Source organism: Telopea speciosissima, chromosome 7 (assembly GCF_018873765.1).
Source record: "Telopea speciosissima isolate NSW1024214 ecotype Mountain lineage chromosome 7, Tspe_v1, whole genome shotgun sequence".
Classification (NCBI taxonomy): Eukaryota; Viridiplantae; Streptophyta; class Magnoliopsida; order Proteales; family Proteaceae; genus Telopea; species Telopea speciosissima.
The window spans coordinates 46,324,965-46,352,535 of NC_057922.1; the positions used below are offsets into that span (position 1 = coordinate 46,324,965).

The 27,571-nt window shown below is 39.4% G+C and overlaps 1 protein-coding gene across 1 annotated transcript in view; it reads left to right on the top strand.

The window, feature by feature from the left end:
- LOC122669613 (T-complex protein 1 subunit zeta 1-like) overlaps positions 1–27,571 on the top strand; it is a 48,438-nt gene that overhangs the window by 12,265 nt on the left and 8,602 nt on the right. The window contains exons 7-9 of the mRNA XM_043866410.1: positions 11,673–11,779; positions 23,712–23,826; positions 23,912–23,998. Of these exons, the coding sequence (XP_043722345.1) occupies positions 11,673–11,779; positions 23,712–23,826; positions 23,912–23,998 (309 nt within the window). The remainder of the gene's footprint in view (positions 1–11,672; positions 11,780–23,711; positions 23,827–23,911; positions 23,999–27,571) is intronic.

Below are 27,571 nucleotides of genomic sequence, written 5' to 3' on the forward strand. Positions count from 1 at the left end.
TAATGCCATTATTAGTGAAAAAGGCTTGGAGGCCACCAAACATGTATTCTGCTCCTTTATCAGACCGAACAATTTTGATTCGGGTATCAAACTGAGTATGAATCATCTAATAAAAATTATGAAATGCATCACAAACATCACTTTTATGTTTCATAAGAACAGACCAAGTAGCACGAGAAAAATCATCAACAAATGACACAAAGTAATGATAGCCAAATAAAGAGGTAATAGGAGAAGGTCCCCAAACATTAGTATGCACAATATGGAAAGGAGCAGCAGTTCTATTACCATGATATGGTTAAGAAGAACGACAATGTTTGGCAAACATACATAGTTCACATTGAAAAACATGAGAAGAAGCAATAGAAGAAAATATGTGAGGTAATTGTTTCCTCATTACAACAAAGGATGGATGACCAATAAGACGATGCCATAACATAACAGACTCCACAGAACTACTATCATTACGTTTACACACATAGGACTGGGCTATGGGCAAAAAAGGGTAAAAAAGGTAAAGGCCTTGCTCCTTACATCCACTACCAATAATCCTATTCGTCACCAAATCCTAAAAAAGACGGTGAGAAGGAAAGAATGTGACACAACAGTTCAGAGATCTAGTCAAGTGACTCACAAATAAAAGATTAAGTGTAAGGTTAGGAACATGAAGAACGGAAGTAAGGGAAATAGATGATGTAACAGGGATACTATCCTTACCAGATATGGAGGAAAGGGACCCGTCAGCTACCCTAACCTTATCTTTACTAGAGCAAATGGTATAGGAATCATAATAATGGGACGTACCAGTCATGTGGTCAGTGGCACCAGAGTCAATGACCCAAGACTGGACTGTAGTAGAAGCGGAGGTGGAGACCTGCAAAGCTGAGGATGAAGAAGAGCTGGCCACTGTGGGTGCAGGAGATATGCTCAGTTGTAACATGACCCTGCGAAACATTGCATCTGCCAAAGTGGAGTCATCCTGTGTGGCATCTACCTCAGTCATCACAGAGTGTGCTCTAGCTCTCCTTCTACGTCCACCACGACCTCGTGTGCCAGGAGGACAACCATGAAGAGACCAACAACTATCCTTGGTGTGTCCAGTTCTCCCACAATGATCACATTTAAACCTGTCTCTCCTAACTCCACTGGCACCAACTATCTCCATTGCTCTGTCTTCCTCACGGTAAGACCCTTGGCCTCTACCACCTTCATGGGTGTCTCGGAAAGAACTAGAATTGAGAGCTGACCTCTTAAGAGATGATGCTAGTGTTGGTTCCATAGCAACACGCCGTGTCGCCTCACTTTGTAAGTAACTATAGACCTCACTAAGAGATGGAAGGGGAGACTGACCCAAAATCTGGAGCCTTATTGACTCATAGTCAGGGTTTAGACCACCAAATAAAGTGAAGACACGCTCCTTTTCAAGAGTCCGATACACCTTTGCTTCATCCTCTGGGTTGGTCAAGTGGAGATCCCTGTAGTGGTCATACTCCTCCAAAAGACCAAGAAAAGCATTGTAGTACGTAGAAATGGTCCTGTTACCCTGCCTCATTGAGTTAATTTTTTGGTGAAGCTGATAGACCTTGGCAGAGTCACCCACTCTATCAAAAGTCTGGGAGACATTGTCCCAGATTGCCTTGGCAGTTTCTTTTCTTATAAACCTTCTCCCAATCTCGGGTGTCATTAAGAAAATTAACCATGTCATGACTGTAGAGTTTTCAGTTTCCCATTTGTCACAGGTAGGTGAACTAGGCTCTGGAGCTTTAATAGTACCAGTAATGTACCCAAGTTTTCCTTTGCTTCTAAGGGAAAGCTTCACAGAGTGTGACCAGTCCAAGTGGTTGGTGCCATCAAGCTTCACAAATGAAATCTGTGTTTGTGTGTTCTCATAAACCAACTGAGGGGCAGCTAGATTGGGTTGTGAATAAATTGAACCAAGTCCAGATGTACCCGAATCAACCATCTTGTATGGGAAACAACACTTAACCATAAACCAGATTTCCAACAGCAAGTGGGGAGTACACACTCAACCCAAATATGAACCCAACTTGTATGGGAAACAACACTTAACCATGTCATGACTCTAGAGTTTTCAGTTTCCCATTTGTCACAGGTAGGTGAACTAGGCTCTGGAGCTTTACTAGTACCAGTAATGTACCCAAGTTTTCCTTTGCTTCTAAGGGAAAGTTTCACAGAGTGTGACCAGTCCAAGTGGTTGGTGCCATCAAGCTTCACAAATGAAATCTGTGTTTGTGTGTTCTCATAAACCAACTGAGGGGCAGCTAGATTGGGTTGTGAATAAATTGAACCAAGTCTAGATGTACCCGAATCAACCATCTTGTATGGGAAACAAGACTTAACCATAAACCAGATTTCCAACAGCAAGTGGGGAGTACACACTCAACCCAAATATGAACCCAACACAAGAAAGAAATTCTAGCAAGGAAGAAAAAACAGGTATAAGCTGGACTAAGCTGCACCCAAACACTTTCCAAGAGGCAATACCAGCTTAAACAAGCTCCAAGACTTCAAATAAACGTGCTCATAATCACTCCTCAACCAAGGTGGAAGCCCATGGCACTCCAAATCCAAGAAGAAGACAGTAGTAGCAGTCTCGGTTTTACCTGGGCAGAAAAGTGGCACCATGAAAATGAGCTATGCTCAAACAAGGTCCTCATTCATCAAGGAGGAACACATGGGGCCTAATAAGAAACCTTGTACGATCCTAGAGAGCCATTCCAAGATCAAAACACATGCCTAGAAAGAGAAATATAGGGCCTGCAACTAGAAGCTGGCGATAACCTTAGATGGAGCTCCAAATCTTCAAAGCAGTTTCATAACTTCAAGAGTCTTCGATAGAGCTCAAATATGGACTTCAAACAACTAAATAGGTTGTAAAGAACCTACTCCATACTCCTTCACAGCTATTTCACATAGAGGTCTCCTCTTTGGAATCCTAGGGTTTAGGGGATTCCAAAGAGAGGAAAAAAAGGAGCAGAAAAAGAGGGATACAACTCTCAAACTTGAGTGCTCTGATACAAGTTAGATTTTAGGTTAGGAAAGTGGGTAAGAGGAGGAGAAGAAGTTGGAGGGGGAAGAGGAAGAGAAGAGAAGAAGAAGGAGACAAGGAGAAGGAAGAGAAACTATTTCGGTTGTCAATGATGTGTTGGAGATTATTCTCTCCACACCTATATTACTCAAATAACAACTCTTAACATATTATATCCAACCTCCCTAGGGAGGTAAAAAGTAAAAAGAAGAAATTACATAATAAGGGAACTAGATAAGGTCCAGTTCCTAAAGTACCCCTGGAACATAAATTCTAATAACTCTAACAAGGAAGTATATCCTAGATTTGTTGGCTGAAACTGGTTTGTTAGGATGTCACCCTTCAGATACTCTTATGGAGGCTACTGTCCGTCTCAAATAAAAGGAGGGTGAACCTGTTGATAATGGCCGGTACTAAAGACTAGTGGGAAAGCTGATTTATCTCTCACACACACGTCCTGACATTGCTGTTACTGTGAGTACTGTGAGTCGGTTTATGTATGACCCCTATTCTTCTCATATGGAGGCTGTTCTTCGGATTCTCCACTACTTGAAGTCAGTCCCTGGAAAAGGCATTCTTCTGTCTCCTCATGGTCATCTACGGATAGAAGCATATACCGATGCCGATTGGGTTGGTTCTACAGATTAGAAGTCTATCTCATGTTATTGTTCTTTTGTAGGTGGCAATCTTGTCACTTGGCGTAGTAAGAAGCAGAATGTGGTGGCTCGTTCTAGTGCTGATGTAGAGTTTCGTGCTATGGCACAAGGCATTTGTGAGTTATTTTGGCTGAAAAGATTGCTACAAGACCTTAGTGTTCCTGTTCATCTTTCTATGATGTTATACTGTGACAACAAGGCTGCAATCAGCGTTGCACACAACCCGGTACAACATGATCGCACTAAGCATGTTGAAGTGGACAAGCATTTCATTAAAGAGAAATTGGAACAATGGTTGATTTGTGTTCCCTTTGTAAAGTCTACTGATCAGATTGCTGATATTTTCTCCAAAGGATTGTCTGGAAAATTGTTCCATCCTAATTTAGTCAAGTTGGGCATGATTGACATATTTGCACCAACTTGAGGGCATAGTTCGAGAACTCGCGAGATCTCGCCCAGTGTCTCGGTTTTTGGAAAAGCCGAGACGAGACTGCCTGCGAGTCTCAAAAGTGCAATATCTCGGCAAGATCTCGATTTTGGCCCTCTTTTTTTAACCCACCTACCACTTAAATACCTTACCTAACTCGACAAAGCTCGACATATCTCGGCGAGATCTCGGATCTCGAGTCCAGATCTCGGGTTGACCCAAAGTTGAGGCTTCGAGTTGGAAAAAAAAAATGCACCAACTCGGTGTTTCACACCCCGACCCGATTATTAAGGGCCAAGTGTGGCGGGATGTCTCTGACATCCAACCAATCCCCAAGGATCTCAAGTGCAGTACCCTATTCACAATCATTGGTCACAGATACAGTAATCATAGGCAGCGGAAACAATTTAATTAATAGAGATAACATCATTAGTAAGAGAAGTTTAAATGATATTTCATTTATATAAATGATAAGGCTTGTGATACAACTATGCAGTTATCAAAGGTAGCACAGAGTAAAAGTATATAAGAAACTATTCTATAAATATATAAAGCATTTATAAAGCATAAAAGAGTGGGGAGGTAGCCTGGATTATCAGGCCAAGATCAGGAGGTTGCCCAATCATCACGTGTGCACGAAGTATCGTGCATTTCAAACTCCAGCGCCGCAAATCCAACATTAGAAGTAACTAAATCACATGAAAAATAAGGATATCCACAGGGGTGAGCTCTCAACTGAGCCCAGTAAGAGGGAGGGGAAGCACACAAACATAGTAAATCATGATGCATGTCCTAACTAGTATGCTCCTAGCACAGTTCTAAGTCTCATGAGGTTTAAGTACTACGAGTAGTAGATGCTAGCCTCGAAGAGAACCCGCCAGGAAAGCATGACACAAGGCAGCTCCAGACGTCGGTCACCCGAGCGAAACCATTCTACTACGGTGAGGACCCGCCAGATCGGCATGACACCAGGCAGCGGACCCGACAAACCCTCAATGACCAACCCTGTCTGTTTATTCCCACAGCGGAGCGGACACGCTAATATGGGACAGAAGATGGCACCCCGGCATGTCCCTTCGGCTGTACCACGGGTTGTCCAATACCTTTCCCCCTGTTGGTAAGGGGCGTAGTATTGGGTTATAAATAACAACATAACCCAATGCAATCTAATTATGATGTTACAATCATGGATTGAGTTATAGTGGATACTAGCACAGTTCTAAGTCTCATGAGGTTTAAGTACTACGAGTAGTAGATTCTAGCCTCGAAGAGAACCCACCAGGAAAGCATGCCACAAGGCAGCTAACTCGACAAACCCTCAATGACCAACCGAAAAGCATGACACAAGGCAGCTCCAGACGTCGGTCACCCGAGCGAAACCATTCTACTACGGTGAGGACCTGCCAGATCGGCATGACACCAGGCAGCGGACCTGACAAACCCTCAATGACCAACCCTGTCTGTTTATTCCCACAGCGGAGCGGACACGCTAATATGGGACAGAAGATGGCACCCCGGCATGTCCCTTCGGCTGTACCATGGGTTGTCCAACACCTTTCCCCCTGTTGGTAAGGGGCGTAGTACTGGGTTATAAATAACAACCTAACCCAGTGCAATCTAATTATGATGTTACAATCATGGATTGAGTTATAGAGTACTGATTTCCATCATCAATAATTTCACATAAATAATATATCAGTGCAATGCAATGCAGCATGCTCATATGCAACCTAGTTCACAGTGCATTCTAATGCATTAAAAACAAGCTAGGAAACTATATGTCTCAGATACAGTTATAATGATGCATGGCATGACAATCAGCACAACATAGAAATTAAGATGATAAACACACAGAAATTAAGGTTAAGATCCCCTTACCTGTAGTTGTAGCTAGCCTAGGTGAATAAACTCTAATAGGCAGGTAAGAACAGACCAAGACAGTCCTAAATATGAGATAAGAATATTATAGATTAGTTATAGAAGGAATTCTAGGCCAGTTATCCACCAACAATCCAACAAACCGACTAGAAAACAGTAGAAACAGCCCTAAACAACATACCAAACACCATGCAATAGGTTCTGGGATGGTCCAAGGTCAAGTCCCAAGGGGTCTAGGTCATAAGGGCACAAAAATGGGGGAGCCGGATGCAGACTTCTAGGGAGCCGGTCAACCGCCCCTGGGCCTGCAACTCCATCCGGGAGTGTGTCCGAATTTGGGGTTTTTCCTTCAATTGGCCAGATCTTTACATGTATGGCCCAAATTAGGAGTTTTAACATTAATTCAAGGTGGGTCAATCTATTTTGGGTTCCAATTTCATAATTAGTTAGTTAATTTAGGAATTTCTTCAATTAAACCTAAATTTCTTAGCTAGGGTTCATGGACTAGTTACTGGGAGTAGAAATTAGGCTTATTAGTGGTACTGCCATGGAGATTCAGGCATAACTAAACCTAGATGGCAGCAGGACAGCATTATAAATAGTAAAATCTATAAAAGTCAAGCTCAAATTAGAGCTTTAATGGCAGGTATTTACTTGGACAGCACCTACGCTATACTAGGATGAACTTAGGGTAGATTTAGAACAGTTTTAGAAGAAATTTAGAGGAAAAGAAGGTAATTACAGCAAGGGATTCACCAAGGCTTACCTGAAACTGTAATTGCAGCCTTCTAATGGAAGCTTTAAGCCCAAAATTAGGTGCAAGAGATAAGCCTCCAAGAATAGCCTCTAATCCCTCTTCTCCTCTTCCCTTTTTCCTTTTCTTTCTTCTTTCTCCAAGCTGGAACGAATTTTTCAGCTTCCTTAGACTTGTGAATAGTGATCAATTGGAAAGGCTTTTGATATTTATCTAACTACTTAAGCACTAAGGGGTAAATCTGTCTTTTGGATAGAAATTAGATTTAAACTAATTTCTAAAATAGTTTATAAACCTGAATTCGTATTTATTGGTCTATTCTATCCATAACTTGATGTCGGGCGACATTAAAGGTCATCCGAACACGGGTAATTGTCTGGAATAGCATTCCCCACTGGGGAACTGGGTCCCACAGGGGCAATTTTACAAAAAAAAAACCCTTCTAACCCTATTTGGTCGTACAAAACGTTATATAAATATATTTTAAATTATACTTACATTGAGTTTAATTAAGGGGGGGTCTTGCAGCCTGTCCAACCAGCAGACCCGACACAGGTAGCTCTGGTGCGGGGTCCCACAAGGTAAAAATTACTATTCTGCCCCTAATACACTAATTAATTAAAAATACAACATACATACATATAAAATGGGATTCTTACCTGGGATTCGGCCCAAGACAGAGAGAGGCTTCGCAGGCCATCAATCCAGCATGCCAAGCTTATGTGTTGTCTTCCGCTAGACACCTCAGACTCATTTAAGGCCACGGTAGTTGGCTGATTGGAATGCCTTTACAGACGAGTCATGAGATAGGTCTGGATTTCTTAATCGAGACGGCCCACAACTTAGAGGCTAGCATGGCCAAATATTGAACCAGAACCTGCAATCACACAGATTCCAAAAGTTCAAATTTATTCGGAAATTTGACCGGGTTTCACACGGCGAGATCTCGACTCGTCTCGGTTTTTCCAAGAGCCGAGTTGGTACCGAGAACCGAGTTTTAGTACCTTGCTTGTGGGGGAGTGTTGAATTATGTATACTAGAATACTGTGGGGGTATTCTGGTCATTTTAGAGTTGTATTTTACTTTATCTGTTCCTCCTAATTAAGTCGACTGTACTAGGGGTATTTTGGTCATTAGTTTGTCATCCTTTTCATTATAAATACAAGGCTTGGTTGATCATATCGATCACTCAAGCAATTATTCTCTAATTCAGATCTACTAACATTACTGTCCTGTAGAATTTCCCCTTAAGTTTAATAGGCATGCGTTTGTCATATATTACTCCCGATGCACCTCTCCACTTCATCCATCCTACTTTAATTCTGTGGGAAACATCGTCCTCTATATCACCCTCGTTGTTAATGGCTGACCGCAGGTATCTAAAGCAATCACTTTGTGGTAGCTCTCGCTCCTCAAGTTTCACCACTTCATCACCTCTCTGGTTTGATTTAAGTTACGCATCATGTACTCTGTCTTTGTTTTGCTTAACTTAAATCCTCGTGATTCCAAGCTAGATCTCTGTAACCCCAGCTTTGCATTAATCCCTTCCACTGTCTCATCTATCAAAATAATTTCATCAGTGAAAAGCATACACTAAGGGACCTCATCTTGGATGTGCCTGGTTAAATCATCCATGATGAGTGCAAATAAATAAGGGCTTAGAGCTGATCCTTGGTGTAACGCAATTGTAATAGGGAATTCACTACTTTTGCCCTCTGCAGTTCTAACACTCGTCACCATGCCCTCATATATGTCCTTGATTATATCCACATAGTTACTTGAGCTCCTTTTCTTCCCTAGGACATGCCAATGAGCTCTCTAGGGACTCTATCATAGGCCTTTTCTAGGTCGATAAGGATCATTTGGAGATTTCTTTTGTAAGCTCTAAATATTTCCATAAGCCTCCTTAAAAGATAAATAGCTTCTGTCGTGGATCTCCTTGGCATAAAACCAAATTGGTTCTCCGATATATCAGTTTCTCTTCTTAAGTAGGCTTCAATGATATTTTCCCAAAGTTTAATGGTATGCCTCATTAGTTTTATGCCTCTATAGTTATTGCATTTCTAAATATCACCATTATTCTTATAAATTGGAACTACAGTGCTTCTCCTCCAGTAGTTCACGTGATGTATAATTAATGGGACACTGAATGGGCTATGTATAAACCTCTGGTCCTTCGTGAGTTTGATCTGCTCTCACCTTTCTGATTGTTGTAGTCAAGGCTCTTGGTTTAATAATAGGGTACATTACACGACACCCCCTGAAAATCGAACGACACTCAACTCACCCCCTCTTTTTTTAAAATACTCACCTGTTCCCTTGTGTTAGAGTACTATATTACAACTTAGTCCCCATCGTTAGTTTTATGCGGTTAAGTTATGATGTCAGCAAGTTAAATATTTTTAAATCCCTAAACTACCCTTGACCAGTGTAGAGTTACTTTTTTACCCTTGGATCTAAAAACCCCAAAATCGATCTTCTTCCTCACATAACCTGCAACTCAATCTCTGCATACCTCTCTGATTTAGGAAAGTTTCCATAGTTATCTTCTCAAGCTGAGCGAATTTGAATTTCCTTAATTGGTAATGGGGAATCTTATTAGAGTGTTTTTTCCGATCACGAATTTGAATTTCCTTAAGTTGTTGACAATTTTCTTTGAAACCATGGCCCATTTGTGTGAGTGATTTATGGAAAATTGATCGATTGGCGGGAACATTTCTTGAAGATCTTTTTCATCGAGATTCATGCAGTGGATTACAACCTTACAGAGTTACAGGTGAGAAATGATGGGCCCTTTTACCTTAAAATTACAGCTGCATCTGTCATTCTATCTCAATATTTTTCCTGAAAACAACAAAAATCACTGATTAATGGTGGACAGATCTAACTTTCTGAGGCATCAGTCATGCAATGGTCGCGAATCTCTCCTATTTTAGGTAACTATGCCGCTATGCGTTAAGCTTCACATTACCATTAATGACTTTGAATTTGTCTGGACCACTCTGAAGTACGATTACTCGGTCCACCTCTTTCCCTATCTTTTTGGAAATGTGAAATCTCGCTGAAGCTGAACTTATCTGAGTTTCAATCTTCATTTACAAATGCCAAACCGAAACAGAGGAAAACCGGAGATAACTGACGCTCTGCTTGAGAAGATAACTATGGAAACTTTCCTGAAATAGGAGAGATTCACGATCGCTCCCTCCATTAACCTAACCTTCTCGGCAGCGAGAGAGGAGGGTTGGGTCACCGCCGCGCTGGTTGCTGTCTCCGAGAGTTACAAAAGAGAGAGAGAGAGAGAGAGATGAGAGTTGGGTTTGAAACCATAGTTAGGGTTCATTGGGTTGGGTTGGTATACAAAGGGATGGGTTCAGGTTAAATATGTCATTTCACCTTTTGATTTGATTTTAAGTTAACACTGTTAGTGTAGAGGGGACGGGTGAGTATTTTCAAAAAAGAGGGGGTGAGTTGAGTATCGTTCGATTTTCAGGAGGTTTTGTGTAATTTACCCTTAATAATATATGAAATACTAAGGTTAGAACTGAAGAAGGGGAAAAAAAAGAAAGAAATCCTGAGGTTATGGACCCGGGAAAGTGAATCCTATTCCTAGATAAATTTGGGATTGCTAGGATTGCAAAAGAATAATGTTGAAAACTAGAGGTATTTTAGTCTTATATTTTGGGTTTTTGGGGTTTTCTGTTATTTTACATCAGTTCTGTCCTTAGTTTGTAAGGTTGTAATAAGTAAGGGGTTAGGGGTAATTTCATATATCCCTAACTACCATACTTTCTATTTTGTCTAAATTAATTATATATTGAGAGGCTGCCTGCGTGAAGGTATTCTAATTTACCTATCGCAGGCTGCTCTCCTCTCTTGCGGCAACTTCTTCTCCCTCTCTTTCTTCTTCTTTCATCTTTCTTCCTTCACCCCTGATGTGATTAGTTTAATTCTGATTTGCAACAAATAAAAAGCAAAAAAATTTGGGAGAACAATGATGTAGTATGAACAGTAGGATTTGGAAAAAGAAAATGAAGAAAGATAATCAAAATCAACTTTTTATGAATGAATTGCACGCCTATGTAAATCCCTTATGCTAATCTATTGCAATAGAAAAATTAAAGAAATAAATACTAAAAAACGTGGGACTAGTAGTGATAGAGCCCATGTTTGCTAGATCATAGTCCACTTTAGCTGGACATCTTTTTTTTGGGTGGGGAGAGGGATAAGTTATTCTTTAAGTCTTGTGTTTTAGTGTGTGAGTGTGTGATTGATAAGTAGACTTCTTTAGTTCTTTAGACTCTTACAACTGATAAGCTATGTTAGCAACGTTACCCAGACACCTCAAATCATGAGCCATACCCATATCTGGCATTTTATCTAAGCCAATGAGAATGCAGGAAATTGGACCTTTGCCATGCCCAAGTATCCTTTACTGTGTCTGTGTAACGTAACTTATTAGTTGTCAAAGTCTAAAGAAGTCTACTTATATCACACGCAAGTTGTATCCTTCTTGTGCTCAGACCTAATATTATGGGTAGCACCTTATCAGTTGGGATCATCCTTGAACACATTATTCCAATTGATGTTAAATAAGCAAATTCTTTTGTAGAAAGTTTTGAAATACACCTGAAGTGGTGGCTCGTTTTATGCTTTCATATCTGGGAAGTCTTGCACGTTCTGTATGTTCTTCCTCTTCTCCCTTCCTGTGAAAAGAGACAAATACTAGGCCTGTCAGAAATAATGTGGTTTTTACTACCTTTGAGTTTGTTCTCCTGGTGTTATTTTCATGGTTGATTTTTCTTTTTGTTTTATATGTTCCCAATGTATAACCCATCTAGTTATTTGCTGTAAAAAAAAACCCTATGTAGTTATTCAAGTTGCAATTTTTTTTTGGGTTTTTTCTTCTAGGTTGAGGGTCTTGTCCTTGATCATGGTTCTAGGCATCCTGATATGAAACGAAGAGTGGAGAATTGTTACATTTTGACTTGTAATGTATCACTGGAGTACGAGAAGAGGTAAATATCTGAAACTTTTTTGTAATAGCTGTTTAAAGATTTAACTGATTTTCTTTTTGGTTTATTACCTCTCCCTCTGCGATTAACTTGCACCCATTGATCAATAATCCCCTTACCCTTCGGGTGCTTGAGCTGGGATATAAAGCGCGATCATGTGGTTTCCTTGTAGAAAACTGACCAATGGAGTTTAATGTTTGAGCCCAAATCTTCTCTTTTAGTTTCGACCACACTAGCTGCATTAGATGAATTTAGATTTTTGTTTGGGGCTTTAAATAGATTGTGCTTCAGAAATTTGGTGTCTGTTTCATTAAAGTTGCATTAAAGGCTTCAGAAATTTGGTACTGCAAAGGATCTTAAAATCCTTATGATAAAGCTTTCAATCGGAATTCCCGACAATGAATAACATCCTGAACCCTGTTTCTTTGTCCTGGTTGTCTATATTTATTTACTTTCAAAACGAATTGACTGAATATGATCCTATACAATACTCTCATTCAAACATGCATAAAAAAAGCTTCAGAGATCTTGTCTCTGTTTGATTTCCATTGAAAACATATGTGGCACTATTTTTAATTGGTTCCGACTGTTTCTGGGTGTCCGTGCCTTGGAGGGGTAAATGTTGGTGTAAACTGTGAAGACCTCTTCATGAATGAATGAGCTGGCACCAAACAGGATTTACTCCTAAAACTAGACTATAATAAATTTTGTGGAGAGCAACACGAGAAAAAAAAAATGCATAATCCATTCCAGAAGTTCAAAAAATTTGTGGTTCCCTCCAAACCCGTGATTGGGTACATTTGTAATTTCCCAACATCCTAATGCAAGCTGAGAATCGAGAGTATGGATCTCAGTTGCAAGCAGGTCCAATAATTGATCTGTGATAAGATCTGAGATCAAAGAAGCAAGTGCGTTGTTAAGGGAAGAAATTAGATCAATGGAAGGGGAGGAAAAATAAGTTGAGATCAATCTGCTTGGGAGGAAGAAGAGCAAAGAAGAGAACAGAAGAAATCAGGGTTGGGATTCCAATCCTGTATACACTAGTCAAGTACCAAAACTCTTAAAAAAACTTTACTCAAATCATCTCTCATTGATAGGGGTTTATTACATGTATAAAGACCTAAAATTCCTAATTTGACTCATTAATGGATTCTTGATCACATTTACGCACTCAATGAAGTGAATAAACTCAAAACAGAACTCCATCTAGCTATTAAGTATTCTAATCTAATTCAAACACTGAACTTAACTATTAATCCCCGGTACTAACTTTATCCCCACTTCTATGGGCTTATAATTAGGCCCATTACAATGAATTCCAAGAAAATAAAAGGCCCAACCTATAATATAACTACCTGAAGGTCAATTTTAGGCCATTGGACTGCCACGAGCACCTTTTGGTCCTCCCAAGCTTGGATATAGGTCTCCATATAGGATCAATGGCTAATGCAGTTGCATTAATTCCCCTGGTTTTGAGAAAAACTTGTCCTCAAGTTTTGTAGAAGGATAGAAATATAAGAGCTCGGGAGAATGTCTCATGCTCCGCACCTTTATTACGAATCAGGTTCAGAAGATGAAGCATGAATGACACGTGCTTGTTTTGAAATATTTGGGGAGTAACAAACTCAATATGTAGGACATCTGTCATTTCGTAGAGTCTTGTTGTTTCACCCTTATTAATTATCGTGCCCCCTTTATCGAGACATCAGAGTAGTCTTCCTCTTTTGTTGATTCTTTCGGCTCTTCTTGTGGCTGGATTATTGCTGTCGCCTCCTTTGCCTCTGAGCATACCTTGTCTACCAGTTCGTAAAGAACAAATGTTTGGCACATGTGGTACGGCTGTAGGATGCAGAAATTTTTGTCACTGTCAATGGTGTCCCTTCGTGCTTTCAACCACTATCGACAACTTTAATAATGCACTCAATATTTGGAAATTGAGAATTCTATAAAGATATCATCCTCAGGCTCAATATTGATTTCGTTTGTCTTTGATAACACTCGACCATAGTCCAACAACAACAACACCACAGCCTTACTAAATGGGGTCAGCTACATGGATCCTTTCAAAAACAAATTAGAGAAAACTGAGGTCCTCACAAAGAGAAAGGGAAGTAAGAGAAACTTAAAAACTAAAAAGAAATGGGATAAGAAAGGTAAGTAATGGAAAAATGAAAGATGAAAGAGGAAAGAGGATAGCCCAGGAATTCAGGAAAATCTCAGCTACATGGTGTCGATAATGTGGATCCTTGCCCTCCAATAGGCTCTATCTGAGATCATACTTGGCATAGGACCCATACTATGCATGCCATTCTTCACAACCATTGTTTGAGAACTCGCGAGATCTCGGTGAGATATCGGTTTTTTTGAGAAACCGAGTCGAGTTCCAATACGATATTAAAAAGTACACTATCTCGGCGAGATCTCGGATCTTGGGTCGACCCAGAACTCGACCCATCTACCTCTTGTTTTACTTACCTCACTCGACATTTCTCGGTCGAGTTCTGTCCAAAGCTCCCAACACTACTCTCTTCTTCCTCATTTGAAGCTCCTTCTTCATTTTACTTGTGGATTTCAAGACTTGACCTTCGTGAGAGGTGATTCAGCTGCACATTTGAAGGATTCAACTACACATCTTCAAGATTCATAAAAAATTTGAAGGATTTGAGTACGTCGTCGCCTACCAACCTATGGTCTGAAGTAAAACTCATATTTGGACTTTGTTTAAAATTTGTTAGTGCCATTGTGTTTAAATGGCCTAAATAGGCTGAATACCTAGTTTCAGACCCAAACTAGGTCTAAAACCCACCGAGTTGAGGCTTCGAGTCAGGAAAAAAAAATGCACCAACTCGGTGAGATCTCGACTCGACTTTTTCCAAGGGTCAAGTTGGTAGTTGGTACCGAGTTTCGAGTTTTAGTACCTTGTTCACAACCTCACCTATGGTCATTTTAGGCCTGCCTCTAGCTCCTTTATCTCCTTCAATCGACATCGGATCAATTCTCCTTTTTGGGGGCATCCCCATGCCTCCGTTGCACATGACCAAACCACCTTAGGCAACATTCTCGGAGCTTGTCGCTTATCGGGGCAACTCCCACATCAGCTCTAATACGTTCGTTCCTCACTTTATCCTTCCTAGTTTTGTCGCACATCCATCTTAACATCCTCATCTCTGCAACACATAGCTTCTCTATATGGCACTTCTTAACGGCCCAACATTCCGCCCCATACATCATAGCTGGTCGGATAACATCCTTGTAGAACTTTCCTTTAAGCTTTAAAGGAATGTGTCGGTCACGCAGAACTCCGGTCGCACCTTTCCACTTCATCAATCCTACTTTAATTCTTTGTGAAACATCATCATCTATGTCACCTTCTTTGTGTATGATAGACTCAGATATCCGAAATAGTCACTTGGCGGTATCTCTCGCTCCTCAATTTTCACCATGTCATCATCCATCATAGTGTGACTAAAGTTTCACATCATATACTCCATCTTTGATCTACTAATCTTAAACCCTCTTGTATCCAAGGTCGATCTACTAATCTCAGCCACAGACTGCTAAGCGAAATTTATCGCCTTGCCCTTCATCTATGAATGAAGTAGCCTTTTTTTTTTTTCCGGTTGGGCAAACAAACTCTGGTCTTGAAAACGTAGGTATCCATGGCCATGTTTGGCTCTAATACCAAATAATGCAATTTGAAAATCCAGATTATGGATCTCAAATGCAAGCAGGCCAATAATCAAAATCTGTAATCAGATCTGAGATAAAGGAAGCAATTGCGTTGTTAAGAGAAGAAATCGGATCAATGGAAAAGGAGGGAATAGTGATGAGATTGATCTATCAAGGAGGAAGAAGAGAGAAGAAGAGAACAAAAGAAATCAGGTTTGGGATACCAATCCGTATACACTGATCAACAACATAGTTAGAAAGTTCGTGTATTAATTGCCGTATCCGACCATATGAATCAATAATCCGACTCTTACCGTATTCTATCAGGTAGTATAATTTTATACGCGATTTTAAAGAAACACCGTATTGATTGCTGTATGAATTGCCGTATTAATCGTGAATTATTACATATTTATGAGTTATAATTAAACAAACTAAAAAACTAAAACCTAAAACCTAAAAGCCCAAAAGCCGGTGAGAAAACCCCAAAACCTGAAACCCGGAGACCATCGTTCTAGCAAACCTAAAACCTAAAAAACCCCTAAGCCGTTGAGCACTCTGGTTCTCTGATCAACCTTGAAGACTCTTGTTCTAGTTCATATCCGTCAAATCCAGGTATCTATCATCTTTTTCTCTCTCTCTCTCTCTCTCTCTCTCTCTGTCTGTGTTTGTGTTATAAGATTTATATAGATTTGCAATTCTTCACGAACTAGGGTTTTTTTTTATTGGTTAATTGTTTTCGATTCATGGTGCAGGGTAATCCCATTCGTCTTTTTTTTTCTTTTCTTCAATTGGTATTTTTTTCGCTTCGTTGCTTGTGTCATTATTTTCTCGATTCTCTACTTAGGGTTTATGTTAATCTGGAATTTGGATTCATCAAAGCGAAAATACTTGGAAGAATCACTGAATTCTGTTTCTTTTGGGAGATGGTTTTTTTGGGGGGGGGGTGATTGAATTTGTCCCCCTTTTTCATCTTCCCTTCATTCAACTCTATGGATAGCTGTTCTCGTTCATGGGTTATGTAACGGATGATATATATATTTTCTTGTTATAGATAATGTTTTGGGTATTTTCTTGTTTGATGAGATAATTTCAATGATGATATTTTGATTTGTTAAATGGTTGTCTACTTATTACTATTATTTGCTATGTCAGATTGTGGTTGATGGATTACCTATCAACATTTGTTTGGATACACATGGTTAAACTTAATTAAGATTAGATGTAGAGATCCAAAAAAATAAGAAATGATTTCAAATTGGAAAACCATATTGGTTTTAAGTGTTCATGAAGGCATGAGAGATTATAGAATTAGTTGCAAAAAAATCAGTTTGCTCCTTGATTTTTACTATGATAAACCCGTATTTTTTGCTCCTGTACTTTTACAGAGCAACCGTATTAAAAACGTATTAAACAAGTACCATATCATTGCCGTACACGCATAGTTGTCACGGCGTCACGGCGATCCAAGTCGGTGGAGGGGTGTCACGTCGATATATAGACATGTCGCCCGCCATGGCGAGCATGTCGACCATGTTTTATTTTTTATTTTCTCTATTTTTAATGTTTTAATGATGTATACTCAAGCCATGTTTTATTTTTTCTCTATTGTTTCTCAAGTTTTAAGAAGAAAATTCAGAAATCGAAGAAGAAATCGAAGAGGGAAAGAGAGACAGCAAGAAGAAATCAAAGAGGGATGCCATGGCGTAGGTCGCCATGCAACCTTCTCCAGCGCCAGGACGCCATGGCGGGCCATGGCGACGCCATGACAACTATGCGTACACGTTTTATTGCGCTGGATTTTTGAAAACGTACTATTGCCGTATGTGCCGATTAATTGTCGTACGTATCTGTTCCCGTATTATTGCCGTACCCGAACCTACTGACTATGGTCAACAACACCAAAACTCTTTAAAAAAAACTCATTCTTTGCTCAAATCATTTTTAATTGATTGGGGTGTATTACATATATAAAGACTTTCAATAATTCCTAATTTGACTCATAAAAGGATTCCTAATCACACTTACACACTCAATAAAGTAAATAAACTCGAAACAAAACTCTATATGGGCTTATAAATTAGGCCCATTAAAACGAAACTCAAGAAAATAAAAGCCCCAACCTATAATATGACTACCCAAAGGTCAATTTCAGCCAATTAGGTTGCCACAAGCACCTTATGGGCCTCCCAAACTTGGATATTGGCCTCCATATGGGATTAATGCCTACTGCAACTGCATCACATCCTTAATGGGGTTAGTCCTCTGTCAAGTTTCTATGCTTGCGTTTGTTTAGTCCCAAATCTTTGCCAAGGTGTGGGACCTCCCTCCCTGGTCTAAATCCCTTGCTGCCAATGCGAGGAATTAACTTTGAATTCAAATGGATGCCTTTCACTATATTGAAATATATTGATGCAAGGTCTGCTCCTCTTTTCTTTATCTCATCTTTCTAGGATGCAAATCATTCCTAATGAATTGCAACTGCATGACTTCCTCCTTCCACTTCTCTTGTTTGTGTGTGTGAAACCTTTACTTTTCTTATCTCGTATCCTTTCCTTAGTTAGAGCTGCAAAAAAGTTAGAACGACTATATCTCTTATGCCCCTTTGTTTGTTGGAAAGTGGAGGATGCAAAAGGTTAGGGGATAGGTCCCAGATGTTATGGGGTGGGGCAACAAGGATAGTTAATGGTGGAAAAGTCACTATTCATTCCCACCCCAGCTTGTTTGGTTAGCCTTTTATTGGGAGAAGAGAGTGAGTGAGGAGAGAGTGCGGGGCCGAGAGAGGGAGGAGCGCAGAGAGAGAGTGAGGAGAGAGAGCAGTGCAGAGAGGGGGTGAGGAGAGAGAGATAGTAGAGGAACAAGGCATGAGGAGGAGATACTCAGGCTTGGTATCACATTGACCATTACTGCAACAGTGAATGGGATTAAGCCCTTGAAGCACAGAGCTAGTGTATCACATTAGCCTTTTACTAAGAGAAGAGAGTGAGGAGAGAGTTCGGAGCGCAGAGAGGGAGTGAGGAGAGAGAGCAGTGCAGAGAGGAGGTGAGGAGAGAGAGATAGTAGAGGAGCAGGGCACGAGGAGGAGATTCTCAGGCTTGGTATCACATTGAGCATTACTGCAACAGTGAATGGGATTAAGCCCTCGAAGCATGGAGCTAGTGTAGCGCATAATGTTAGATTCCGACAATCCACTACTTGAATTTTGATGCTGATCAACCAAGCTGACTGTAGAAGCATACTCTAATGAGATGTTGTAGACCTGATAGTCATCTTCTCACCTCTGAGGTGAGATCGTTGCTGTAGTAGCAAATAACATGTGGGCTTTCTGAAGCGACTTAGAGAAGGAAGATCTCAGCAAATTTCACTGCGTTTACAGGTGGAAGGTAGTTGGGATCGCACATCTTAGCTGGGGAGATTGTGCTGCTGATGCAGATCCTGGGTTCAAAAACCCAGCTCGGCTCGCCTATGAACCCACCAAATGATAGAACTCAATCGAGCCCACATCCAATGGTAATTTTGTAATTTAATGAAACTCACCTAACATGGGAAGGGAACCAAAGTGGATTTGTAGTTGAAAGGGCAATCTTGGAACCAAAGGCAAAATAAGGATAAGAAGGACAAGGGAAAAGGGGAAGGGCAATACTGGAAACTAAAGATTATGTAAAAGGAGAGTAGGAATCATGGGGTGGGGAAGTAATTTAAGTAAAAAAGGAATATTGGGCAAGGGATAGAGATAGAATCATTTGAGGAGTGTTATTTCTGAATTTACAAATAAAAGGGTGCCAACAGCCACGTTAGGAGAAGGTTATCTTCTTCTTCCAAACTCGATCCAGAAAACCAACGGTAACTCCAAACAAGAAACGACGATCGAGCTCTCTTCCCTTGAGCCCAAATCCAAGGAGGTTGCAAGAATAAGATTCGTTATCAACCAACTCCTCGATCTCAGCTCATGGTAGTTCCAAACCTGATAGATTATTCTGCTAATAGTTTGCTGAAACTAGCAGAAATGTTAGATACAAATTCAATCCAAGTTGCAGGTTTTCAATCTAACAGCAGAGGACGACTTTGGGGATGAGGATAGAAATAAGAGAACAGAAGATGGGTATCACAGGGAAGGGAAGGGAAGCAGAGGAAGGGAAAGAGATCGCAGGGGGAGAAGCTCGCCACACACAGGCCACACAGGCATCAAACAACTCACTATTTTCAATTCATTATCAAATCTGAAAACCCTATCGTGGTTACATGGTATAATTAATAGAAATCAAGACTCTTATTCTAACTCTAAAACTGAAATATAATGAAACCATACCATTAACTATAGTCTATTGAAGCTCGCCACACACAGGCCACACAGGATCAAACAACTTACTATTTTCAATTCATTATCAAATCTGAAAACCTTATTGTGGTTACATGGTATAATTAATAGAAATCAAGACTCTTATTCCAACTCTAAAACTGAAATATAATGAAACCATACCATTAACTATAGTCTATTCAAAAATAAAATAAAAGACTACAAGATAAATCCAATCAAGTAAATCTAATAAATAAATAGATTATTAACATCCTACTAGATTCCAAGAACCAATTGGACCCGGTTCTGGATCTGGGTTCCCAAACGGGTGCAAGTCAATCCATGGAAGCGCTCCTGCATCAGCCGAAGTCCCTTTGCCAATTACTTTTCCTATCACTCATGAATCTTTCTAAATAAACATCATTGTTCCTCTGGCTCTCTCTCTGCTTTGATCACTTTCTATAAGGAAATAACGAAAATGGAAATTGTTTAGGAGCAAGAGTTTGTAGTTCACACTGCAAAAGGGCACCAGGTCGCAACAGTCATATTTCAAATCCTCGGGCTCTCAATCTAGCCAACGACACCTTGGGCTCTCTAGGTGTCATGACGACAAGGCGATCCAAGACAGTGGCTAGGTGCCCTAGGTGTGCACGTTATGGAATTCTCGGGAGGTCTCTAATTTGCTTGATAGTTTGAGTGCAGGTTCAAGATAAGTTTGAAGTGGACATAAAAGAACTGTCATAGCAGATTGATACCTCTATTTCTTCTGATTGAAGTTGTTTGCCTGGGTGGATGTGTAATTCTATTTATTTTAAAATATGAGAGTTAGTCAAGTTTAAGAGCTGGTGGTTCATACTTGAGATTAATTGTGAGTGAACAACATGTCCAGACTCCAGTGACTCTTGTGTGTGATATAGTAGGCTTGGCCTAGCTTAGCAACAAGCCAACAACATGTAAAAGTGACGGATCACAACAGTAGGCTTGGTCAAACATGAAACAGAAACATTACTCTGTACACAACCCAATGAAACAATCAGAAAAAGAATAAATAAGAAAAGACTGCCCAAACGTCAAATTCAAAAGGCAACACCCTTGGTGTCTGACTAAAAAGCTTTTTGTCGCCTAGGCAACACCTTGACAACTATGTTGGGCTCTCAGCAAGGTTATAAAATTCGTCTCGAACAGCCATCTCGACCAGGTCGAGTTTTTCGAAATCTCGGGTTCTTGCCGAGATCTTGGTGAGACACTGCATTTTTTTTTTTGTTGTTGTTTCGGAACTATGTTTCGTTGGGCAAATGGCCACAGTTGGCTCCGAAACTTTAAGGGAAGCTTGTTTTAGTCTTAATAAACATATTTAAAGCTGCAAATTAGAGAAAAAAAAACACCCAATTTGGTATTTGGATTTGAACCCTTGGTTGGCAGTAAAGGTCGAACCCTTAATGTAATATTGCCTATTCTACACATTGTTTGAATGATATGAGACGTAATTGGCAAGTAAAACAAGTAAATTATGCAATAATGGATGAAGACACATAATATTGAATAATTATTTAAGAAATAGTTAACGACTTAAAGTTTCTACTACAAACCACAAGATACAATGAAGTGTTCACAATGCATATTACATACACACCCAACCCAAGTACAATGAATAATACATAAGTCATAAAAACCTTACTATCCTAGTGAAAGTCCCAACAAATACAATACCATGACTCTATGAGTACTGAGGAGGTCGAGATTCTTGAAATATTCGAGACGTCACTGAGATTCTCCGAGATTCTCAAAATATTCGAAATCTCGGTCGAGTTTTTTTTTGAAACATTGCGTTTTCCTATTTCACATGCTATCTTGCCGCGACCAGCTCGAGATCTCGCCGATTTTTGAACTATGGCTCTTAGTTTTGTAGACGACACCTAGGGCTCTCAATCTTTCCATCGGATTCGTCGAATTGCTCTGATACAGATCCAAGCATCCGCAAGAAGAAGAAGCAGCCCTAAGATTAGGGCCAAGTATTAGGAGCCTTAGTTTAATTTTAAGTTTCCATTCTTAGTTTATTTTTCAGTCTATTTGTAAAACTAAATTGAACCGATTCAGACCATGGTCCAATTTAAGTGATTTAATCCTATTGGTTACTTAGGAATCTTTTATTATTTAAGTTGTTAATTAAGTTGTTCCACCCATCCACGATTTCTGTAGAGGGTGTGCTTTGTAACTAGGTTTCAGCCCAGTGATTCATATTCCTAGGCTGAATAAGAATTAGGCCTTTGGCCAGATTGTAAATAAAACAAATCGTGGGAGGCTACCTCACAATTCAGATTTCAAAAAACTCTTTTCAGCTTGCTGCCATTGCTGCTGCCTGCTGCTTTGCTCAATTATGAGTGTTGCCTTGTGAGTAATATCAAGGTGAAGAGACTGGTGGTTCTCCAGTTGACTCCTTGCATCTTGTAGATCAGGAGGATCTTCTAATTGTCTTCAAGCTACTGCCACTACAGACCTGCAACTCCAGGTGAGTATTCAGCAATATTAGTCATCCCCCCTTCTTCTAATCCTCTAAACCTAGCCCAGCGGCAGGGGCAGGGTCAGCGGCAGGGGGCAAGTTGAGATCGGGATGAGCCTCTTCCACAGGAGGGAAGTTGAGATCGAGGAGCGGTCTCGAACTCGAAGGGCGGACATCCACCACCTCCAACGGAAAGAGGCAAATTCTCCATTGACGAAATAAGAAAATCGATCCATTCTACAAAAAAGACAAAGAAAGCAGCTCCCCATGTACAGCCCAAACCCTAGACCTTCATAATTCTGTCCAGTACAATCCCACCATCTGAATCACTTCAAATTCAAACCACAGCCTTTGTAATACACCCCCCCACGCGATCCAAACCTCTGCCCCATTCCATCACTAAAATCCTAATTTCTATCGACTCCATTACTTCCCCAAAACCCTAAAAAGCTACCTGAACCAATCCAGCCATCAGAACACATCCCTACATTGTCCGAGTGTCTATTCCTACCCTAGGAGAACTTGACCCAAGCCCTCTTCCATAATTCCTACTTTAAACCCTAAAATCCCCCACTTCCATCTTCTAGAAAACCCAAAACCCGAAACCTTAATTTTCTGTTTTTGAAATTCCATTTAAACATCACCAAACCTATCTCATTAGACTCCTTTAAACCTGCCCAGCTTTACCATACAAGACTCACCCCCATTACCCTAAACCTAACCTAGTTTTGACCTAAAGCCTCAAATCTGCCCCATCGATCCAGCAGCTTGGAAGGTCCTGGTTACTTGGCTCCTAGTAGATCTCTTGTCTATCTAGGACTACATTATGCTCCATAACTCAAATTGCTTCTATAGCATCAGATAACGTTTCGTTGCACTAATTTTGGGAGGGGAAGAACACCGACTATGGAGAAGGGAGGGGAAGAACACTGATGTCGCCCTTTGAGAGAGAGAGAGAGAGAGAGAGAGTTTTCCCACTCAATTCACTCCTACCCCATCACTTCCACGCTATCCAAAAGAATGGGATGATAAATTAGTCAACTGCTATGAAGAGACGATCGGCTAGCACTAGCATTACATGCTTCTGGGATTGGAGAGGAAGGAAACATTTCTTAAAATTCCACTTTTTCCCCTTCATTCCTTGCTTTTCATATGATCAGCAGGAAACCAGAATTTAAGCTCAAATTACCACAGTTGCCCCCACTTACGTATTAGCCATTGCATGACCTGCTGACTAGAAAAGTGATGTGGAATTTGACGCAAATCTTGAACAGTCAGTACATGCATCCTGACCTAACAAATTTTTTTTTTTTGGATTATTTGTCTGAGATATCAGCAGTCTACATTTTGCCATAAATGTAGCACCTCTTTAATTTCCTTTTCTTTTCATTACATTTATCAGAGCTTAATTATGAATGCTACCAAATGTTGTTTACAAACTAGATGTGCTGATAATATGTTACCTTCAGTGAGGTAAATGCAGGATTTTTCTACTCAAATGCAGAGCAGAGAGAAGCAATGGTTGCTGCTGAAAGGCGTCAAGTTGATGAGAGAATTAAAAAGATCATCGAACTGAAAAACAAGGTATAAGAACTTAAATCTGGGTGCTTCATCTACATGATATTTACAGCGACATATAGCCATCTAAAGCATTTTTTCTTGTATGCAGGTTTGCTCAGGCAATGACAACAACTTTGTTGTTATCAATCAGAAAGGGATTGATCCTCCATCACTGGACCTTTTTGCTAGAGCAGGGGTTAGTCATAGCTTACTTTCAATGCTGTCTAGATTTGCTTTTCGTTCTAAACTTGGGTTACAGACTTGTCACTCATTATGATCAAGTCATAAGTAGGCATTTCACTTCAATACACTGGCGAATGTTGGGTTTTGCTTATGGACCTTAGGACCAAGACTCGGTGCTCATCTGAGGGAATTGTAGAAAAATGCAAAGTTAATTAAAAATAATGGATGCAGACAGGGGTGCTTAAAACACAATAATCTGCTATTGAGGCCACATTTCTGGATTTAATTCCTAACCCTTAGGCCTTTGTAAAGCACTGATAAACAAATTGAAAGGATGCTTAGAAAAATTATAAAAGTTCCTCAGAGTATGAACAACCTTCAAACTTTTGGTTGAGATATCTACCAAAATCTTTATGAATCAATGTCATTACCCTACCATTGGAGTCATTACTAATAACGGCTTCAACCCTTAACACATCAGAAACTACAGAGCAGTCTAAGTCAGAATTTTATGAAGACTAAACTCCAACGGGGGCAATCCAGTTGGAATTTAGCTCAAACAGGATCACAGGTGGGTTGGGAACTATATGAGATAAACAGAGAAAAGTCAATAGCTTCAGCAATCAGATCAGATAGGTCTGAAACTGTAGTCGATGGCTTAATTTAGCTAGATACTAACAAATCTGAAACTTTCAATAGGGTTTAGATCTGAGCTGTAGCTTGATTGAATGATAGAAAATAGAAATATATAGAGAGATATAAGGATAAAACAGGCAAGGAATCCACCTAAACCTCAGGTTAGAATTCCGCCAAAGTCTGTGCAGACACTGTTTGAAGAACCAGTATTGGATCGGTTGTACTGGCTGATTCGTATTGGAATCGGCTGACCCCAATACTGATTCCTAGGCAATATGGGAGCGCTAGAAAGGATCGGCTGTAATTGGATTGGTTCCCGTATTGGTCGATCTGACCTGATTCCCATAAAAACTTGCAAATCGACATATTTTCTCCCATCTGAACTTCAAACATTTGGATCTCCCTGATTTCAGCCCCGATTGAGCTGGTTTTTTTGCCTTACCATTTTTAGACTATCTATGCATCCACCATGCCCGTTTTGAAATTCAACAGCCGGAAAGTATGATCTGAGCGGACACTGTTCTTCTTCCTAAATGTTTTGCAGGTTTTTGAACTCGTTTTTTTATTTTTTGTTTTTAATTTTTATGGTGTTTTTTTCCTTAAATCCTAGGTAGGTTCTATGATGCAAATACCGACTTAGATATGTTCTATATGTGTTATTGTTGGATTTTTGTGATTTTGTTTTATTTTTTATTTTTTATTTTAAAGTCATGAATGTATCATGTGATATTAGGTTTATGTCATTTTTTAATTTCCATAAAATAATTAAAAAAATATATATATAGAATCTGATGTTCTTTCAGTACGTTGTAGATCATACTGAGATCTTTCAAAATGTTGTAGATCATACTGATATTAGGTTTATGTTTGATTATTGGCGTATTTTGTTTTGGTTTTTACGCCAAAAAAGCATGTTGTATGATGGGAAATATGATTTTATGGAGTTTTTAGATTAAAGATATGAAAAAAGAAAAAATCCAAAATTTTATGGATTGATGCATGGTTTGGATTTTTTTTTCATGATTATTGATGTTCTTTTTGTAAAAAACAAAATGCATGTATTAATGGATATTAGGGTTTTTTGAGTTTTAAGTAATAAAAAATTACAAAATTCTGATGGAATGATAACAATATTCTATAATAAAAAATTATTTATATTTATAGTTTTCATTTTTAGTAATATTTTATGTAGTGTTCTGCATTTTGAAAACATTTTTGAAATTTTTATACACATTCTTTTAATTTAGATTACATTTTGTGTAATATTCTACAAAAAAATTAAGTTTTTTGTTCCGCTGATATATAATATATATATTGGATTTATTATTTATTTTTCTGGCTGATACAGTGGCCAATCCCAAAGTGGATCGGTCTAGCCAAGTTGGCCCAATTCTTCCGATCAGTATCGGGAATCGGTATCGGCTGGGACTGATATGGTCCCCGATTACGATAGCTCTAACTATGGTGAAGAGAATCCTCTCCTAAGGAATCCGCCTCAGTCTTCACTTGGAACCCACAAAGTACACCCATAATCCAGCAGGTAAACACCACTAAATCCATAGGGATTGTACTTAATTCACAACTCACATAATAAAAAATAAAAAATGAAATCTTGATTTCTTCACATTGCCTTGAGGGCCTATGGCCAATACACTTATTTATTGCTTTTCTAGAAGTTTGTGATTGGCTTAGGAGAGAGCTTATATCATACAATCAATGGGAAATAAGTGCTTCCATAATCCAATTTATAGGAAAGCTTCAATTTAGCCTTTACATTAACAACCAATAAGAAAAAGGGAGCCAACTCACGCTGAAATAAAACAATCCCAATTCAAGGTAGGATTTATAATAAAAAAAACCTCTAGAAGGCCCCACAACTTGAACTGCTATCAAGATAAGATTCCTTTTGTAATCTTGAATTGTATCTCAGAAGCAGAATTTGGGCATCAACAGTAACTGCAGGCTGTCATGTCACAGCTGAGTTACTCTCATGCTCTTTTTCATACTGGCTGTGATTTCTACGGTGTCACAGTTGGATTTTTGGAATATGTTTTCTTCTCTTTCCTCTGCTGGTAGAGCTTCTGGAGCCTTGATTCTGCATTAGAACTGTAGGCATTAGTTCCATGCCGTCATTAAGGATCATCTTACAAATTTTGATAGGGATCTATATATATATATATATATATATAATCAATGAAGACAACAACTAACAAAACAGGTTTACTTTAATTGAATCAGATTTTACTCAAGTCAAATCTATGATTTAGTAGATTTACCGAGCAGGAAAACTTTACCAGATTGAAGAAATCAATCCAAACATAAGTCAGAACAAAACCTGTTCGCTGTTCGAATGATGCAACATAACATCAAATAAAACCATAGCAGCGAGGCAACTGTTGCTGCAAATGTTTGTTTGAAACCAAGAGCAGAACAGCTATAGGTTTCCTAACTCAAACTTCATTCATGTTTCTAAACAAAGAAACCATTTCATTGGTTTCTATTTCCGATGTTTATAAAACCTAGAAGAACTAAACAAACTTGTTTAAGCATAAGTCTCAAACGCCTAATCTATTTCAAAGACTTTAATTGACCATATAAGATTCCAAATGAACTTCCTTAGTTTTATTTAGAAGACCATTTGATCATGCACCCATTCAAGGAAGTCCTATTAAGCCTATAACTTGAGCCTATTCAGAAAAATTCTAATAACTAATTATAAAAATAAAGAAACCCGTAAAAACTATGTTTTCTGCTGGCAGAACTTCATTCTTCCATTCATTATTGGCATAGTTATCGAGGTGGCAAGGCGATCATGGCGTTGGAGGGGGTCCAAATCCAAGGAGACACCAACAAGGCGCCCAAGGAGCCTGGACACCTTGATGACTATAATTATTGGCTTGTCTTTGACATGATTGTTGAACAGTAATTATGCGAAGACACATTTGTTTTT